The sequence below is a fragment of the Ranitomeya variabilis genome, chromosome 8 (genome assembly GCF_051348905.1).
Source record: "Ranitomeya variabilis isolate aRanVar5 chromosome 8, aRanVar5.hap1, whole genome shotgun sequence".
Classification (NCBI taxonomy): Eukaryota; Metazoa; Chordata; class Amphibia; order Anura; family Dendrobatidae; genus Ranitomeya; species Ranitomeya variabilis.
In genome coordinates this window covers 6582783-6604556 of record NC_135239.1, presented here as the reverse complement: position 1 = coordinate 6604556, position 21774 = coordinate 6582783, and the positions used below count along the sequence as shown (strand labels likewise).

Sequence of the window (21774 nt, the reverse complement as noted above, 5' to 3'; positions counted from 1 at the left end):
CTATCAATTACATTTTGTGTACATATTGTCTTTTTAAATAGTCTTTTAATCTTATTTTACTTGTGCGGCCCTCATCTGCCACCCACTGTTTAATAAAGGTGTTTTACTTTATCACTATTGTCCCATCACCATTGTTTTTAGGTCCATGCCCCGTGGTTTCTTTGATTCCTCATGTGCAATATATATATATATATATATATATATATATATATATATATATATATATATATATATACATACACATACACTCACTGGCCACTTTATTAGGTCCACCTGTCCAACTTCTTGTTAACACTTAATTTCTAATCAGCCAATCACATGGCGGCAACTCAGTGCATTTAGGCATGTAGACATGGTCAAGACAATCTCCTGCAGTTCAAACCGAGCATCAGTATGGGGAAGAAAGGTGATTTGAGTGCCTTTGAACGTGGCATGGTTGTTGGTGCCAGAAGGGCTGGTCTGAGTATTTCAGAAACTGCTGATCTACTGGGATTTTCACGCACAACCATCTCTAGGGTTTACAGAGAATGGTCCGAAAAAGAAAAAAAATCCAGTGAGCGGCAGTTCTGTGGGCGGAAATGCCTTGTTGATGCCAGAGGTCAGAGGAGAATGGGCAGACTGGTTCGAGCTGATAGAAAGGCAACAGTGACTCAAATCGCCACCCGTTACAACCAAGGTAGGCCTAAGAGCATCTCTGAACGCACAGTGCGTCGAACTTTGAGGCAGATGGGCTACAGCAGCAGAAGACCACACCGGGTACCACTCCTTTCAGCTAAGAACAGGAAACTGAGGCTACAATTTGTACAAGCTCATCGAAATTGGACAGTAGAAGATTGGAAAAACGTTGCTTGGTCTGATGAGTCTCGATTTCTGCTGCGACATTCGGATGGTAGGGTCAGAATTTGGCGTAAACAACATGAAAGCATGGATCCATCCTGCCTTGTATGGAGCATCTTTGGGATGTGCAGCCGACAAATCTGCGGCAACTGTGTGATGCCATCATGTCAATATGGACCAAAATCTCTGAGGAATGCTTCCAGCACCTTGTTGAATCTATGCCACGAAGAATTGAGGCAGTTCTGAAGGCAAAAGGGGGTCCAACCCGTTACTAGCATGGTGTACCTAATAAAGTGGCCGGTGAGTGTATATATATAGGAGCTTCTCACAAAATGAGAATATTAACAATAAGTCAATGTATTTCAGTTCTTCAATGCAAAAAAGTGAATCTCATATATTAAATAGGGTCATTCACTTTTTGATGATAATCTAATTTTGTGAGAAGCACTGTATGTGCATAGAGCAGTAATGCAGCGCTATATATATATATATATATATATATATATATATATATATATATATATATATATACACCGTATATACCGCCGTCCTGCACTATATATATATATATACCATACTCATGTACAGATCGGCGCGTCGTCCGGCTCTCGCCCCCGATATCGGCTTCGCCCACCTGTTTCTGCGTTCTTCGCTGCGCCATGTTGCAGTTCCCGGCAGAATGGCGTCGGGGCAGATAATTGGGATCAGCGTTGGATTTTATGACTGTTCAGAGCGGCCTTTCTACAGATGGCTCCGGACCCTATAACGTATCTGGTATGAATGTGCAGAGCGGCCTTTCTACAGATGGCTCCGGACCCTATAACGTATCTGGTATGAATGTGCAGAGCGGCCTTTCTACAGATGGCTCCGGACCCTATAACGTATCTGGTATGAATGTGCAGAGCGGCCTTTCTACAGATGGCTCCGGACCCTATAACGTATCTGGTATGAATGTGCAGAGCGGCCTTTCTACAGATGGCTCCGGACCCTATAACGTATCTGGTATGAATGTGCAGAGCGGCCTTTCTACAGATGGCTCCGGACCCTATAACGTATCTGGTATGAATGTGCAGAGCGGCCTTTCTACAGATGGCTCCGGACCCTATAACGTATCTGGTATGAATGTGCAGAGCGGCCTTTCTACAGATGGCTCCGGACCCTATAACATATCTGGTATGAATGTGCAGAGCGGCCTTTCTACAGATGGCTCCGGACCCTATAACGTATCTGGTATGAATGTGCAGAGCGGCCTTTCTACAGATGGCTCCGGACCCTATAACGTATCTGGTATGAATGTGCAGAGCGGCCTTTCTACAGATGGCTCCGGACCCTATAACATATCTGGTATGGATGTGCAGAGCGGCCTTTCTACAGATGGCTCCGGACCCTATAACATATCTGGTATGGATGTGCAGAGCGGCCTTTCTACAGATGGCTCCGGACCCTATAACATATCTGGTATGGATGTGCAGAGCGGCCTTTCTACAGATGGCTCCGGACCCTATAACGTATCTGGTATGAATGTGCAGAGCGGCCTTTCTACAGATGGCTCCGGACCCTATAACGTATCTGGTATGGATGTGCAGAGCGGCCTTTCTACAGATGGCTCCGGACCCTATAACATATCTGGTATGGATGTGCAGAGCGGCCTTTCTACAGATGGCTCCGGACCCTATAACGTATCTGGTATGAATGTGCAGAGCGGCCTTTCTACAGATGGCTCCGGACCCTATAACATATCTGGTATGGATGTGCAGAGCGGTCTTTCTACAGATGGCTCCGGACCCTATAACATATCTGGTATGGATGTGCAGAGCGGCCTTTCTACAGATGGCTCCGGACCCTATAACATATCTGGTATGGATGTGCAGAGCGGTCTTTCTACAGATGGCTCCGGACCCTATAACGTATCTGGTATGGATGTGCAGAGCGGCCTTTCTACAGATGGCTCCGGACCCTATAACATATCTGGTATGGATGTGCAGAGCGGCCTTTCTACAGATGGCTCCGGACCCTATAACGTATCTGGTATGAATGTGCAGAGCGGCCTTTCTACAGATGGCTCCGGACCCTATAACATATCTGGTATGGATGTGCAGAGCGGCCTTTCTACAGATGGCTCCGGACCCTATAACGTATCTGGTATGGATGTGCAGAGCGGCCTTTCTACAGATGGCTCCGGACCCTATAACATATCTGGTATGAATGTGCAGAGCGGCCTTTCTACAGATGGCTCCGGACCCTATAACATATCTGGTATGGATGTGCAGAGCGGCCTTTCTACAGATGGCTCCGGACCCTATAACATATCTGGTATGAAAGTGCAGAGCGGCCTTTCTACAGATGGCTCCGGACCCTATAACGTATCTGGTATGAATGTGCAGAGCGACCTTTCTACAGATGGCTCCGGACCCTATAACATATCTGGTATGGATGTGCAGAGCGGCCTTTCTACAGATGGCTCTGGACCCTATAACATATCTGGTATGAATGTGCAGAGCGGCCTTTCTACAGATGGCTCCGGACCCTATAACGTATCTGGTATGAATGTGCAGAGCGGCCTTTCTACAGATGGCTCCGGACCCTATAACGTATCTGGTATGGATGTGCAGAGCGGCCTTTCTACAGATGGCTCCGGACCCTATAACATATCTGGTATGGATGTGCAGAGCGGCCTTTCTACAGATGGCTCCGGACCCTATAACGTATCTGGTATGGATGTGCAGAGCGGCCTTTCTACAGATGGCTCCGGACCCTATAACATATCTGGTATGGATGTGCAGAGCGGCCTTTCTACAGATGGCTCCGGACCCTATAACATATCTGGTATGGATGTGCAGAGCGGCCTTTCTACAGATGGCTCCGGACCCTATAACGTATCTGGTATGAAAGTGCAGAGCGGCCTTTCTACAGATGGCTCCGGACCCTATAACATATCTGGTATGGATGTGCAGAGCGGCCTTTCTACAGATGGCTCCGGACCCTATAACGTATCTGGTATGAATGTGCAGAGCGGCCTTTCTACAGATGGCTCCGGACCCTATAACATATCTGGTATGGATGTGCAGAGCGGCCTTTCTACAGATGGCTCCGGACCCTATAACGTATCTGGTATGAATGTGCAGAGCGGCCTTTCTACAGATGGCTCCGGACCCTATAACATATCTGGTATGGATGTGCAGAGCGGCCTTTCTACAGATGGCTCCGGACCCTATAACGTATCTGGTATGAATGTGCAGAGCGGCCTTTCTACAGATGGCTCCGGACCCTATAACGTATCTGGTATGAATGTGCAGAGCGACCTTTCTACAGATGGCTCCGGACCCTATAACGTATCTGGTATGAATGTGCAGAGCGGCCTTTCTACAGATGGCTCCGGACCCTATAACATATCTGGTATGGATGTGCAGAGCGGCCTTTCTACAGATGGCTCCGGACCCTATAACGTATCTGGTATGAATGTGCAGAGCGGCCTTTCTACAGATGGCTCCGGACCCTATAACGTATCCCTCGCCGCCCCCCTGCGCTCGCCCTGCGAGTACAACACACACTGTGAAGGCAAGTGTGAGCTGAGCAGGAATACAAAAACAAGGCCGCCGTCACAAAAGAGCATTCAGGGCCCGCTGCTCCCAGACTCCCAGATGGGCACCCCGGAGGGAGGGGGATAACTTCCAATTTCAGCTATTCGCATAGACCACTTTTTTAGGGGTCAGAAAACAGGCCACCGCCTGGGCCTAACGGGCAGGGGGAACATTTGGCAGCTTGGGCAGCGAGAAGAAAGGAGCAGACGAATAAGCGCTATCTTCACTTCGCCGTCCATTGATGGAGTCAGAAAGCCCATTCACGCCGCACTTCACTGCTGCAGGAAAACAAACAAACTAGTGTCAGACTGGAGGCATCGGCCATCTGCAGATGTCCCCGAGAGATTGTCGCCAACATGGCTGACGGCTGCGACCTGCAAGAAACCACCCGCGCTCCTGGGCGCTGCAATACAGGGGCAGATACCAGTGAGCAGGGTGCCCAGAAATCTCCTAAATACCGAGCAAAGCCAGCAAAAGTCCCAATCCATGAGCAGCTATGGAGGATTCACACTATAAATTAGTACATACAGTGGATATCAAAAGTATACACACCCTTGTTAAAATGTCAAGAGATTTTTGTCACATAAAAAAATTCTAGTGAGAACAAACATTTTACAACTTTCTCTCCTTTAATGTCGCCCATAATCTATACAAAGACACTGAAAAATAATCCGAAATCTTTTCAGCTGGAAAAATAAAATAACGTGGTTGCATAAATCTCCACACCCTTATGCTATAGGTGCCTCTCACAAAATGAGAATATCATCCAAAAGTGAAGTTATTTCAGTTCTTCAATACAAAAAGTGAATCTCCTATATTCTATAGAGTCATTACACACAGAGTGATCTATTTCACGTGTTTATTTGTTAATGTTGATGATTATGGCTTACAGCCAATGAAAACCCAGAAGTCATTATCTCAGTAAATTAGAATACTTTATAACATCAGCTAGAGAAATGATTGTAAAATCTGAAATCTCGTCCTACTGAAATGTATGATCAGTAAATGCACTCAATACTTGGTCTTTGTTCCTTTTGCATCAATAACTGCATCCATGCGGCGTGGCATGGAGGCGATCAGCCTGTGGTGCTGCTGAGGGGTTATGGAAGCCCAGGTTGCTTTGATAGCAGCCTTCAGCTCGTCTGCATTGTTGGGTCTGGTGTCTCATCTTCCTCTTGACAATACTCCACAGATTCTCTATGGGGTTAAGGTCAGGAGAGTTTGCTGCCAATCAAGCCCAGTGATACTGTTGTTTTTACACCCGGTATTGGTAATTTTGGCAGTGTGGACAGAGGCCAAGTCCTGCTGGAGAATGACATTTCCATCTCCAAAAAGCTTGTCAGCAGAGGGAATCATGAAGTGCTCTAATATGTCCTGGTAGATGGCGGCGCTGACTTTGATCTTGATAACACACAGTGGACCTACACCAGCAGATGACATGGCCCCCCAAACCATCACTGATTGTGGAGACTTCACACCAGACCTCCAGCAGCTTGGATTGTGGCCTCTCAGCTCTTTCTCCAGACTCTGGGACCTTGGACCACTGACAACAGTCCAGTTCTTTTCCTCCTTGGCCCAGGTAAGACACTTCTGGCGTTGTCTATTGGTCATGAGTGGCTGACACAAGGAATGTGACACTTGTAGCCCATGTCCTGGAGACGTCTGTGTGTGGTGAAGCAATGACTCCAGCAGCAGTCCGCTCCTTGTGAATCTCCCCCACATTATTGAATGGCCTTTTCTTAACAATCCTTTCCAGGCTGCGGTTATCCCGGTTGCTTGTGCACCTTTTTCTACCACACTGTTTCCTTCCACTCCACTTTCCATTAATATTCTTGGATACAGCACTGTGTGAACAGCCGGCTTCTTTACCAATGACCTTTTGTGGCTTCTCCTCCTTGTGGAGTGTGTCAGTGACGCCTTCTGGACATCTGTCAGTCAGCAGTCTTCCCCATGATTGTGGAGATACTGAAACAAACTAAGGAACCTTTATAAACACTTAGGAGCCTTTACAGGTGTTTTTTGTTAATTATTCTAATTTACTGAGATAATGACTTTTGGGCTTTCATTGGCTGTAAGCCATAATCATTAACATTAACAGAAATAAACACGTGAAATAGATCACTCTGTGTGTAATGACTCTATAGAATATAGGAGATTCACTTTTTGTATTGAAGAACTGAAATAAATTCACTTTTTGATGATATTCTCATTTTGTGAGAAGCACTTGTAATACTTCGGTGCAGTTCCTTGTGAATTTCTTGTCTTTTCATCAAGTTTTTGAGGGACGTCCAGTTCTGGGTAATGTAACTGATTTCCAAATTTCGGGCCCTTCTTGATGACATCTTCACTGTCCATTGTAGATCTAATGCCTAAAAATGTACTGAGTGACAACTTTCCACACCGAGATCTTTTGCCCCCTCTTTCCACATTGAGATCCTTTGCCCCCCACTTTCCACACTGAGATCCTTTGCCCCCCACTTTCCACACTGAGATCCTTTGCCCCCCACTTTCCACACTGAGATCCTTTGCCTCCCACTTTCCACACTGAGATCCTTTGCCCCCCACTTTCCACACTGAGATCCTTTGCCCCCCACTTTCCACACTGAGATCCTTTGCCCCCCACTTTCCACACTGAGATCCTTTGCCCCCCAGTTTTCACACTGAGAACCTTTGCCCCCCACTTTCTAGACTGAGATCCTTTGCCCCCCACTTTCCAGAATGAGATCCTTTGCCCCCCACTTTCCAGATTGAGATCCCTTGCCCCCCACTTTCCTCACTGAGATCCTTTGCCCACTTTCCACACTGAGATACTTTGCCCCGTACTTTCCACACTGAGATCCTTTGCCTTCCACCTTCCACACTGAAATCCTTTGCCCCCCACTTTCCACACTGAGATCCTTTGCTCCTCACTTTCCAGAGTGAAATCTTTTGCCTCCCACTTTCCACACGGAGATCCTTTGCCCCCTACTTTCCACACTGAGATCCTTTGCCCCCCACTTTCCACACTGAGATCCTTTGCCCCCCAGTTTTCACACTGAGAACCTTTGCCCCCACTTTCTAGACTGAGATCCTTTGCCCCCCACTTTCCAGAATGAGATCCTTTGCCTCCCACTTTCCACACTGAGATCCTTTGCCTCCCACTTTCCACACTGAGATCCTTTGCCCCCCACTTTCCAGAGTGAAATCTTTTGCCCCCCACTTTCCACACGGAGATCCTTTGCCTCCCACTTTCCACACTGAGATCCTTTGCTCCTCACTTTCCACACTGAGATCCTTTGCTCCTCACTTTCCAGAGTGAAATCTTTTGCCCCCCACTTTTCACACGGAGATCCTTTGCCTCCCACTTTCCACACTGAGATCGTTTGCCCCCCACTTTCCACACTGAGATCCTTTGCCTCCCACTTTCCACACTGAGATCCTTTGCTCCTCACTTTCCAGCGTGAAATATTTTGCCCCTCACTTTCCACACGGAGATCCTTTGCCTCCCACTTTCCACACGGAGATCCTTTGCCTCCCACTTTCCACACGGAGATCCTTTGCCTCCCACTTTCCACACTGAGATCCTTTGCCTCCCACTTTCCACACTGAGATCCTTTGCCCTCCACTTTCCAGACAGAGATCCTTTGCCCCCCCACTTTCCACACTGAGATCCTTTGCCCCCCACTTTCCACACTGAGATCCTTTGCCTCCCACTTTCCAGACTAAGATCCTTTGCCCTCCACTTTCCACACTGAGATCCTTTGCCCTCCACTTTCACACTGAGATCCTTTGCCCCCAACTTTCCACACAGAGATCCTTCGCTGTGTTGTCAGCTGTTTACAGCCCAGGAATGGTCTCGTGGAGCAGCGACACTTTCTCTGGGGTTAATCAGAATCACTGTACATGATGGTGGCCGAGTGCTGACCACTGTGTAACATGGGGGAAATGTGATTGGCTGAGACTGGGCAGAACCACAGCCCGATTATATGAGGGTGTGCACATTTATGCATCCACATTATTTTGTATTTATTTTCCCCCTCAAAATGATTTTAGTTTGTTCCTCAATGGTTTGGTACAGATTATGGCCGACATTAAAGGGACAATCTTGCCTTACGCAGGTGTGTACTATGGAGGACAGAGAATGAACTTCAATCCAATAGTGCAGCCAGCATGCAGCCAGTGGGTAAGGAAAGGGTGAATCAAACACTCGAAAACTCCGCCCCTATGGCTGAAAAATGTTCCCTCCAAATTCAGGTGACAGAGTCCCTTTAAAGGGAACCTGTCACCTCAAAAATTGTATCTGAGCTAAGCCCACTGGCATCAGTGGCTTATCTACAGCATTCTGTAATGTCTTCTGTAATGATAAGCCCCGATGTATCCTGAAAGATGAGAAATAAAGGTTACATTATACTCACCCAGTGCGCAGGCGCTGGGCCTCTCTGACCTTTCCCGGACCCTGCGCACTGCAGTACTTTGCTGTGCCCTCAACAGGACAGATCAGTGCGCCTGCACCGGAGCCGCAGCGTGAAGACCAGAAGAGGACGTCATCCTATGAAGATGGGAGGCGCCGGATCGGACCGCGACGCCCACCGGACCAGAACAGAACCGGGACCGCCCCTGGGTGAGTATAATCTAACCTTTATTTCTCACCTTTCAGGATACATCGGCGGCTTATCTACAGCATTACAGAATGCATTACAGAATGCTGGAGATAAGCCCCGTATGCCGGTGGCCGCAGCTCACCTTCCATTTTGGGGGTGACAGGTTCCCTTTAAAGGGCGAAAAGGTTTGAAATGACTCTTCTTTCTTTTTTTTCCACTAAATTAGGCTACATTCACACTAGCGTCGGGCTCGGCCCGTCGCTGTGCGTCGGACCGACGCTAGCGTTGTCTCCGCCGCACAACGGGGGCAGCGGATGCATTTTTCCAGCGCATCCGCTGCCCCATTGTGAGGTGCGGGGAAGTGCGGGGAGGTGGGGGCGGAGTTCCGGCCGCGCATGCGCGGTCGGAAAAAGCGGACCGTCGTGAGCAAAAAACGTTACATGTAGCGTTTTTTGCTCCTGACGGTCCGCCACTGCACGACGCATCCGTCGCACGATGGTTGCGACGTGTGGCAATCCGTCACAATGCGTCGCTTAATGTTAATCAATGGTGAAAAAACGCATCCTGCAAACACTTTTGCAGGATGCGTTTTTTCGGCAAAACGACGCATTGTGACGGAATGCAGTTAACGCTAGTGTGAAAGTAGCCTAAGTTTGATTGACAACTGTTACTTAACAACTTACACAAGTTCCAAAATATAACCAAGCAAAATATGCAAATTCAGAGATGCGGTAAATGTTTCTTATGAAGTACAACCAATTTGCACAGAATCTTGGCGTTTGTCGATCCAGTGACATCTGCCTTTCATAGACTGGATACAGATGTGATATATGTATAATATAATGGTATAGATCAACATCACGAATAGAAACATAAAACAAATTTCAACATTAACATGAACAACAATCCAACCAATTTACTTAGCGGCACTGCAGGTAGCAGACATGCAATGTTGTGCCGAGAAGCCGTCAGATCAGCTGCACCGAGGGGAGTTTAATAAAAAGCTGAACTGAGCAGCGAGTCAAGAAGAGGTGCAGGGAACCGAGCTGGAAAAGGGCGTAGAACTAAAATGTGGAGGATTCCCGAATCTGCAGAGACTTACGTTACCAAGTTACTATAAGGCCGGCGTCACACTGGTGAGATTTACGGACGTATAAGCGCAGAAAATACACCCGTAAAATACGCATAACACACGGCCCAATGATTCCCTATGGCCCAGCTCCTATCAGCTGTATTTTACTGATCCGTATTATACGGTCTTGTACGGCCGTACAAAATCGCAGCATGCTGCATTTGTCACCGTATTGCGCAAAAAAATCGCCAATGAAAGTCTATGGGGGTGAGAAAAATACGGATTACACACGGACCTGCAGTGTGACCTGCGAGAAATACGCAGCGGTGTTATATAGAAAAGCCGGTAATTCAATTGCCGGCTTCTCATTTCTCCTGCACAAACCCGACAGGATATGAGACATGATTACATACAGTAAACCATCTCATATCCCCCTTTTTTTTGCATATTCCACACTACTAATGTTAGTAGTGTGTATGTGCAAAATTTTGGCGCTGTAGCTTGTAAAATAAAGGGTTAAATCGCAGAAAAAATTGGATTAATAATGGATAGGTGACATAATTGACGCCTCTCCATTATTAATCTGGCTTAATGTCACCTTACAATAGCAAGGTGACATTAACCCTTCATTACCCCATATCCCACCGCTACAGGGAGTGGGAAGAGAGTGGCCAAGTGCCAGAATAGGCGCATCTTCCAGATGTGCCTTTTCTGGGGTGGCTGGGGGCAGATGTTTTTAGCCACGGGGGGCCAATAACCATGGACCCTCTCCTGGCTATTAATATCTGCCCTCAGTCACTGGCTTTACCACTCTGGCGGAGAAAATTGCGCGGGAGCCCACGCCAATTTTTTCCGCCATTTAACCCTTTATTTTAGCAGCTACAGCGCCCACATTTTGCACATACACACTACTAACATTAGTAGTGTGGAATATGCAAAAAAAAAGGGGATATGAGATGGTTTACTGTATGTAATCATGTCTCATATCCTGTCGGGTTTGTGCAGGAGAAATGAAAAGCCGGCAATTGAATTACCGGCTGTTCACAGATATCGCGCTGAATGAAATATAAATACAGAATATATATATATGTGTCTCAATGACATATATATATATATACTGTATATATGTTTTCCCGAACATTTGAGCACATAAATCCATTAGATGTCGGTTTTGCAAGCCTGCGAGAAAATATTGCAGTACGGATGCCTACGGATGACATACGGAGGATGCCATGCGCAAAATACGCTGACACACCCTGACTACGAATGACATATGGATCACTATTTTGGGGACTTTTCTGCGTATTACGGCCGTAAAAAACGGACCATATTTACATACGCTGAGTGTGACGCCGGCCTAAGATGCAGCAGGAAGCGCTGAGGTGCAATAAAGGGAGGTGACGTGTGGGGAGGAGACGCAGCGACTGGAACGATGAGTAAGATGTTTTATCCAAGCTGATATACTGTGAGGTGAGGAGCAGTGAGGTGAGCAGCAGTGAGGGGAGGAGCAGTGAGGAGAGGAGCAGTGAGGTGAGGAGCAGTGAGGTGAGGAGCAGTGAGGTGAGGAGCAGTGAGGTGAGCAGCAGTGAGGGGAGGAGCAGTGAGGAGAGGAGCAGTGAGGTGAGGAGCAGTGAGGTGAGGAGCAGTGAGGTGAGGAGCAGTGAGATGAGAAGCAGTGAGATGAGGAGCAGTGAGGTGGGGAGTGAGATGAGGAGCAGTGAGGTGAGGAGCAGTGAGATGATGAGAAGTGAGGTGAGGAGCAGTGAGATGAGAAGCAGAGAGATGAGGAGCAGTGAGGTGAGGAGCAGTGAGGTGAGGAGCAGTGAGGTGAGGAGCAGTGATGTGAGAAGCAGTGAGGTGAGGAGCAGTGAGGTGAGGAGCAGTGAGATGAGGAGCAGTGAGGTGAGGAGCAGTGAGGTGAGGAGCAGTGAGGAGAGGAGCAGTGAGGAGAGGAGCAGTGAGGTGAGGAGCAGTGAGGTGAGGAGCAGTGAGATGAGGAGCAGTGAGGAGAGGAGCAGTGAGGTGAGGAGCAGTGAGGTGAGGTGAGGAGCAGTAAGATGAGCAGTAAGATGAGGAATGTGCTGAGATGCAGCGAGATGAGGTATGCGCTGAGATGCAGCGAGATGAGGAATGCGCTGAGATGCAGCGAGATGAGGAATGCGCTGAGATGCAGTGAGATGAGGAATGCGCTGAGATGCAGTGAGATGAGGAATGCGCTGAGATGCAGTGAGATGAGGAATGCGCTGAGCTGCAGCGAGATGAGGAATGCGCTGAGATGCAGTGGGATGAGGAATGCGCTGAGATGCAGTGAGATGAGGAATGCGCTGAGCTGCAGCGAGATGAGGAATGCGCTGAGATGCAGTGGGATGAGGAATGCGCTGAGATGCAGTGAGATGAGGAATGCGCTGAGCTGCAGTGAGATAAGGAATGCGCTGAGATGCAGCGAGATGAGGAATGCGCTGAGATGCAGCGAGATGAGGAATGCGCTGAGATGCAGTGAGATGAGGAATGCGCTGAGATGCAGTGAGATGAGGAATGCGCTGAGATGCAGTGAGATGAGGAATGCGCTGAGCTGCAGCGAGATGAGGAATGCGCTGAGATGCAGCGAGATGAGGAATGCGCTGAGATGCAGCGAGATGAGGAATGCGCTGAGATGCAGTGAGATGAGGAATGCGCTGAGATGCAGTGAGATGAGGAATGCGCTGAGATGCAGCGAGATAAGGAATGCGCTGAGATGCAGCGAGATGAGGAATGCGCTGAGATGCAGTGAGATGAGGAATGCGCTGAGATGCAGTGAGATGAGGAATGCGCTGAGATGCAGTGAGATGAGGAATGCGCTGAGATGCAGCGAGATGAGGAATGCGCTGAGATGCAGTGAGATGAGGAATGCGCTGAGATGCAGTGAGATGAGGAATGCGCTGAGATGCAGTGAGATGAGGAATGCGCTGAGATGCAGTGAGATGAGGAATGCGCTGAGATGCAGCGAGATGAGGAATGCGCTGAGATGCAGTGAGATGAGGAATGCGCTGAGCTGCTTGCCCACCACAAGTGGCCCCTGTGTATGACCTTGTGCACACTGCACTTCTGTGCAGCTCGTCTGCTGTCAGTCCCTCTGCATCTGTCCAGCAATAATATGAGCGCAGTGCGGCCGCGGCACGTAGTGAGGAGTGAGGAGACGGAGCATTGTGTGGCCTAGATGTGGCACCTTACACGCACCCCACGAGGCGCTCAGCAGGGACGTTGCAAGGGGCTTTATACGAGGGAGGTCCACCATATCCTGGACTCTGCACCTCTCTCGGCCTCCACTTTCCCTCCTCCGGTTCTGGGTACCGGAAAGATTGCTGAGCTCAGAGTGTAAATGGCCGCTGACAGGGTGAGGAGGAGATGAGCCGATGGCTTTACAGAGACCGCCGGGACCCTAAAATCACCCGGCTCTTATTAACAAGCTCCAGGATCATTTCCCTATTGCTCCAACCCCTAATTAGAAATATTACAGAAAAATAAAAGCCAATAAAGTCTGCGGCGCGGAAACAAAATGTACACAGAAAATGCTCAGAAACGGCTTTTATGATGTCTAGTGCCGGGCGTGAATTCCAAGACGTCAACAGATTGGAAATGAAAGGGACATTCCAGGGTTTTCTTCTGGCAATTTACTGTGCAAATTAATTCTACTAATTACTTTCTGTAATCAGTCATTTGACGCTGAGTAGAGGCCGAATGTAGCGTCCTACAATGGTGGAGTAAGAGGAAACCTAGAAGCCCTATATGTACCAGGTCCGACCTCTTATAACCCCCAGACATTACATATCACTGATATCAGCCCCTTATAACGCTCCAGTACTGATATAACCCCAGACATTACACCATATGTGACTGATATCAACCCCTCTTATAACGCTCCAGTACTGATATATCCCCCAGACATTACACCATATGTGACTGATATCAGCCCCTCTTATAACGCTCCAGTACTGATATAACCCCAGACATTACACCATATGTGACTGATATCAGCCCCTCGTATAACGCTCCAGTACTGATATAACCTCCAGACATTACACCATATGTGACTGATATCAGCCCCTCTTATAACGCTCCAGTACTGATATAACCTCCAGACATTACACCATATGTGACTGATATCAGCCCTCTTATAACGCTCCAGTACTGATATAACCCCCAGACATTACACCATATGTGACTGATATCAGCCCCTCTTATAACGCTCCAGTACTGATATATCCCCCAGACATTACACCATATGTGACTGATATCAGCCCCTCTTATAACGCTCCAGTACTGATATAACCCCAGACATTACTCCATATGTGACTGATATCAGCCCCTCGTATAACGCTCCAGTACTGATATAACCTCCAGACATTACGCCATATGTGACTGATATCAGCCCCTCTTATAACGCTCCAGTACTGATATAACCTCCAGACATTACACCATATGTGACTGATATCAGCCCTCTTATAACGCTCCAGTACTGATATAACCCCCAGACATTACGCCATATGTGACTGATATCAGCCCCTCTTATAACGCTCCAGTACTGATATAACCTCCAGACATTACACCATATGTGACTGATATCAGCTCCTCTTATAACGCTCCAGTACTGATATAACCTCCAGACATTACATCATATGTGACTGATATCAGCCCCTCTTATAACGCTCCAGTACTGATATAACCTCCAGACATTACACCATATGTGACTGATATCAGCCCCTCTTATAACGCTCCAGTACTGATATAACCTCCAGACATTACACCATATGTGACTGATATCAGCCTCTTATAACGCTCCAGTACTGATATAACCCCCAGACATTACACCATATGTGACTGATATCAGCCCCTCTTATAATGCTCCAGTACTGATATAACCCCAGACATTACACCGTATGTGACTGATATCAGCCCCTCTTATAACGCTCCAGCCCTGATATAACTCCCAGACATTACACCATATGTGACTGATATCAGCCCCTCTTATAATGCTCCAGTACTGATATAACCCCAGACATTACACCGTATGTGACTGATATCAGCCCCTCTTATAACGCTCCAGCCCTGATATAACCCCCAGACATTACACCGTATGTGACTGATATCAGCCTCGTATAACTTTACTGATTCTTTAATGTCCGCTGTATTTAATAGCTTCTTTTCATATGATTTTGGTGTTATTATTTGTACACTATATTAGATGATTATATACCTTGAGTAGCGACTGATTCCATCTTGTAAGTGCTCCCGCTGTGATCATTGTGTGGTAACCATCCTGCCAGCCACACTCCTAATTTTCCCAGCATGAGATGAAGGATCTGACTCTCATTCTAGACAAAAATAGCAGCAAAGAACAGTTATGTACGAACTGCTACTTAATTACAAACATTTATACATGCACCTCTGACCCCTATTTATTCATTATAGAATGAATGTCCTTAAATAGCAAAACTTTATTCACTATTCTGCTGGTGCAGTCACTGTGTACATACATTACTGGTCCTGAGTTACCACCTGTATTATACTCCAGAGCTGCACTCACTATTCTGCTGGTGCAGTCACTGTGTACATACATTACTGGTCCTGAGTTACCACCTGTATTATACTCCAGAGCTGCACTCACTATTCTGCTGGTGCAGTCACTGTGTACATACATTACATTACTGATCCTGAGTTACCTCCTGTATTATACCCCAGAGCTGCACTCACTATTCTGCTGGTGCAGTCACTGTGTACATACATTACATTACTGATCCTGAGTTACATCCTGTATTATACCCCAGAGCTGTACTCACTATTCTGCTGGTGCAGTCACTGTGTACATACATTACTGGTCCTGAGTTACCACCTGTATTATACTCAGGAGCTGCACTCACTATTCTGCTGGTGCAGTCACTGTGTACATACATTACATTACTGATCCTGAGTTACCTCCTGTATTACACTCCAGAGCTGCACTCACTATTCTGATGGTGCAGTCACTGTGTACATACATTACATTACTGATCCTGAGTTACCTCCTGTATTATACCCCAGAGCTGCACTCACTATTCTGCTGGTGCAATCACTGTGTACATACATTACTGGTCCTGAGTTACCACCTGTATTATACTCAGGAGCTGCACTCACTATTCTGCTGGTGCAGTCACTGTGTACATACATTACATTACTGATCCTGAGTTACCTCCTGTATTACACTCCAGAGCTGCACTCACTATTCTGCTGGTGCAGTCACTGTGTACATACATTACTGATCCTGAGTTACCTCCTGTATTATACCCCAGAGCTGCACTCACTATTCTGCTGGTGCAGTCACTGTGTACATACATTACATTACTGATCCGGAGTTACATCCTGTATTATACCCCAGAGCTGCACTCACTATTCTGCTGGTGCAGTCACTGTGTACATACATTACATTACTGATCCTGAGTTACCTCCTGTATTATACCCCAGAGCTGCACTCACTATTCTGCTGGTGCAGTCACTGTGTACATACATTACATTACTGATCCGGAGTTACAGCCTGTATTATACCCCAGATCTACACTCATTATTCTGCTGGTGCAGTCACTGTGTACATACATTACATTACTGATCCGGAGTTACATCCTGTATTATACCCCAGAGCTGCACTCACTATTCTGCTGGTGCAGTCACTGTGTACATACATTACTGATCCTGAGTTACCTCCTGTATTATACCCCAGAGCTGTACTCACTATTCTGCTGGTGCAGTCACTGTGTACATACATTACTGATCCTGAGTTACCTCCTGTATTATACTCCAGAGCTGCACTCACTATTCTGCTGGTGCAGTCACTATGTACATACATTACATTACTGATCCTGAGTTACCTCCTGTATTATACTCAGGAGCTGCGCTCACTATTCTGCAGGTTTCGGAGCTGGAGCCATGACTGCCATAGATGGGCAGTGACTTGCGCCGCTCTCATGTGTCAGTAAGAAGCTACCTGACATTTGATAACACATTATTGCGGCCGTTATTCCCACTCACTTGTTTGTTTTCCTTTTTGTGTTTTGCTGCTTAGTTTGAAAATGAGAAAAAATAGAGAACTGTAAGTTGTGAGAATCAGCGGGAGATTGCGTGTGTGGTTATTACCTTCAGAGCTGCAGTTCTTGCCCTCGTCCCTGCAGCTCGCACCGTGGGATAAGAGACCGGGAGCAGACAGGAGGTTTGGGGGCCGCTGCTGCTGGCGACTTTATACCCCTGACTAATAGATACATTAGGGTCAGTTTCATTGCGATCACAAATACACGATCTATAAATTCACCGTATCATTGACTTTGGTTTCTCTGCAGCTGTTTGGAGAGTGAATGAGACTCGGGGAGATTTGGGTGCAATAATCAGACTCCTCCATTTTACACATTTTTTTGGCCTCCGGGTAGAAATAAGCAGACTGGAGCTGTTCTATGTGTGGGAACTGTAAGTCTCAGCATGCCCGCTCTGCCCCAACGTTTCCTTCTAGTGGCAGGATGTGGAGGGCAGCAGTTCGCAGATACGTGTGCTCTGAAGACATCTGTCACTTTGGGCTGTTTGATGCTCCACGTTGTGTTACCTTGTTTTATGCTGAACTCAGATCAGGAGATGAAAGTAAACGGCTGTAAGTGGATTAACCGGAGAGTCAAACAATCTTCAGAAGCTGCAGGAACATCTAATTACAGCGTTAGGTCTCGGCCTCCTCCTCGGCCTCCTCCTCGGCCTCTCCCCGGGATCCCGCCTCATTCACTATACATTTATGCCTTTTTATTAATTACCTACACAGCTGTTTGGGGGACTGTAGAGATGGCGCTGGGGGGATTGTTTACACTGGACTTAGCTGCATCCAAGGAGCCTCTCCAAGCTCTGCAGGAGATCGCTTACCAGCACAGTAATCAGCAGCACTGGATCCCGGATCCTGGCACCAGGCTGGACCCAGACCTGAGATCGTATGCACTATTGTCTTCTATCGATAGTCATCGCGTCAGCAGGTCTCACACATATGATCGTCAGTCAAACTCAACTATTTCAGCAATACCAGTTGACTATCTGGTGCTTATAAGATCCTCAGACCAATGGCAGAAGCCAGCTTAATGAAGGGACTGGGCAGGTGGATTTCAACATGTCCAATCGTTTTGTTCTCTGGGGAGATAGGCTGCCGCCTGAGGATTTTGGCTACGGCGTTTCCAGGTGAATCAATCGCTCCTGTGTATAGGAGATGTGGAAACAATTACTGTTTACTTAAGGCTAGCCACATTTAATGTGTATACTCTACACCTGCCACGCTTCAGTAACGTGTCCCATTCAGCGATCCGGCCGCCCCTCCATCTATAGCTGCTGATGGTAAGAAGTCTGTGGTATCTGTACAAGCGATTATTCACTAGTGCAAATAAGTTCAAACCATGAAAGTGTGAAGAAGAGTCCCGCAGTGCACAGCATCCCTGCACAGCATCCCTACACAGCATCCCTGCACAGCATCCCTACACAGCATCCCTGCACAGCATCCCTACACAGCATCCCTGCACAGAGCATCCCTGCACAGCATCCCTGCACAGCATCCCTACACAGCATCCCTGCACAGCATCCCTACACAGCATCCCTGCACAGCATCCCTACACAGCATCCCTACACAGCATCCCCCCACAGCATCCCCGCACAGCATCCCCCCACAGCATCCCCCCACAGCATCCCCGCACAGCATCCCCACACAGCATCCCCGCACAGCATCCCTGCACAGCATCCCTACACAGCATCCCTACACAGCATCCCTGCACAGCATCCCTGCACAGCATCCCTACACAGCATCCCTGCACAGCATCCCTGCACAGCATCCCCGCACAGCATCCCCGCACAGCATCCCCCCACAGCATCCCTGCACAGCATCCCTGCACAGCATCCCTGCATTCCAGTACATAGCCACACTCTTCATTTCTAGATTTCTGGAACTTCTAAGCATTTGTTTTATTATGTACTCCCCTCCTCACATGTAAAGTGCCATGGAATAAATGGCGCTCTAATAATAAATAATAATAATAATTTGTGCTTAGAACTAAACGTGGCCGATAATCACAAAGTATCAGATTGTGAAGTCAGCTGGTCCTTTGCTACAAGGAATTCCCGGCTTCAGTTCTTCCATCGCTGTATGGTGACAGAAATGACACTTTGGTTGTTTTCCTCCCGAAGAGCTGACACTCCACTCCATACAGCAAAGCTGGTGTGTGTCTGATCCGGAGAGGAGGGGGCCGTGTAAAATCTCCGTGAGGAGGAGGCGGCCGGGAGACCATGGCGCTTCTGTCTCTCATTGTCCACGCTCAGCCACTAATTTGCTGATCGCATTCTCCTGCAGGAGAGGGAACGTTCCGCCGGCTTAAGAGACAAATCAGATACAAAATAAAGAAGGCACAGAGCAGGGCAGTAAACCAATTAACACGACATTTTGTGCCACGACTGCTCCTTTTGAAGGCAGGACAGGGAGGGGGCGGTGGGATCTGATGGCTTGTACCGTAACCTGCTGCCTAATAACCATAAAGTTTCCATTATTTACGGTACAAGATATTAAATAAATAATGGGGAAAAAAGCACCGGGAGTAAATAGGGCCGAAGAGGATGGTGACAAACTGCTGCTGGCTCCGTCACGTTCCCAACAGACTGCAATTCACCTAAGAGCAAGAAACCGATGAAATTATTTCCATAGTTTAATACTTTTATATAAGAATCGGCCAGTGAAAGGATCGATTCCCCAGAGAGGCACTGAGGGTCCGGCCGGGCACTGGACAGCCACTGACAGTGTGAACTCCAAGAGTAAATCCAGGACTGATCACACGACTAAAGGCCTGGCCAACACAAGCCAACCGCTAATCAACTGGGCAATCTGGTTCTTCGTGGACACAAAAAACCAGGATTATGGGCAGCACATCGCCCCATGTAAACAGGAGATGTGCTGCCGATAGCAAACAATGACAGAACCATCATACCAGAGCTCGCGCGGTCCCAGCGTTGCTTGTCGGCCTGGGTGGACGGTCTGTAATTCACTCCCGGATGTCGCGGCACCATTACTAGCCTGACAGCATAGCTGGGCCTCCAGCACTAAGTCATGGCATTATAAAGAGTTGGGTGCCAGAAAGGCTTGTCGGCCCTGACTGCCGGTCAGCACAGGGATGGGGTGCAGGCAGATATCTGGGGTTCTTGGGGCTCACACTTACAGAGGGCACTGTTCCTCTTGTCTGGACTGAAGCCTCATCCACATACTACTGTGTTGGAACAGGAGCTGCATTCGTTTTGACTTCATCTTGTGAAGCTCTTTGAGTTAAGGGTTAAGTTCAGCGTCCTCCCTCTCCCTTTTCTTCTTCCTCTTGATGCAGATTCATTCCCCAACAAAAGCCTTTAAAATCCAATTGTGATTCTAAAAGTTTTTCCCCCTCAACTTGGGGCAGCTCCTGTAGCTACCTCATCCATTCTCATCCATTCTCATCCTCCCTCATCAACCCCCTCTGAATTTCAGGGTGAAAAAAGAAGCCACATAATGGCCCCCCCGCCGCCTCCTGGTCATTCAGATTATGGAGCACTCTTTTTGTGGGGAAGTTGGCCTTATCCAGCCTTTTGTGAGGTCTTTGCTCCATGTTCTAAAGGTCACACCAAAGAGGTCTCTGGCGCACCACCCACCGTCAATGCACTGCTGCCCTCTCTTCCTGTGAGATTAGAGGCCACAGCGACTCCGCCGCACGGGCAAAAGGGGCGCAAGAAAGAATAGACAGAGGATTAGGGGCCGATAAATGCTCTAACTCACTTCCCGGCCGACTTACTCCACCCGGCGGCGGTAGCCTCAGCCATTATAGCTCTTTGATGCTCGGGCAGAAACTTCGGACAAAGTGACTTAATACCTCAGTGAACACTCTACAAGGGTCGGGGTCACCAAGACTTTCCACAGACACAGTTAAAGGTTCCTCTTTGTCTTTAGCCGTCCGGCTCTGATCTTCGCACTTGAACTAAACCAAAAAATCCACGACTGCAAACAGATCACAAGGAAAGTAGTAGATCCCATCTCAGCCTCCATTGTCCATGGTCAGCTCGGAGCTCTCTGCTATTTTATTTATGAAGCCGTCACTGCTTTGTACAGGTGCAGGAACCAAACACTTGGCTGAGGCATAAGAAACTCTGTACCCCGAGCCTCAGTCACGTGGCAGCACTATGACACAATGACATTCTTATGGCTCAAGTCGGCCATTAATAACCATCATGTAAGACCCAATATTTATTTATCCAGCGCTTTCAGCCGAGTCTTTGATCATCTCAAATGTTTTAGGCCATGAGAAATGATTAATCTGAATATATAGTTAAATGTATATAGAATGGAAGCTTTAAAGATGGAGGTAGGGGTCGTACAAGTCGCCGGGAACCCACTGGTGACAGCGAGTGCAACAACTCATTGGGGTGAATTCTTATTTATTATTATTATTATAAAAAAATAACAATAATAATTAATAACAAAAATGATGAAAAATTATGTAAAAAAGACAAAAAATGCAGAAACCTAATCATTTCATAGTCTGTATTTTTGTGAAGTTTTGGAATCTTCAGCTGTAAACAGCAGCAGTGATGAATCCAGCGCCACGGCCGGGACTCGGGCCCGGAGGACACAGGGCTCTATGATGGGCCACAGTCAGGGCCTGCGAGTGCTGGAAGC

General features: G+C 47.6%; 1 protein-coding gene across 3 annotated transcripts in view; it reads right to left on the bottom strand.

Annotated features, from left to right (window-relative positions):
- The window catches only part of RNF220 (ring finger protein 220), a 335721-nt gene that overhangs the window by 273301 nt on the left and 40646 nt on the right, over nucleotides 1-21774 (bottom strand). Inside the window, exon 1 of one of the 3 annotated variants that reach the window (XM_077277405.1) lies at nucleotides 15304-15340. The exons of the other annotated variants lie outside the window; for them this stretch is intronic. Within the exon in view, the coding sequence (XP_077133520.1) occupies nucleotides 15304-15325 (22 nt within the window). The 5' untranslated portion in view covers nucleotides 15326-15340. Of the gene's footprint in view, nucleotides 1-15303; nucleotides 15341-21774 lie in introns of those variants that run through there. 3 annotated transcript variants of the gene reach the window in all.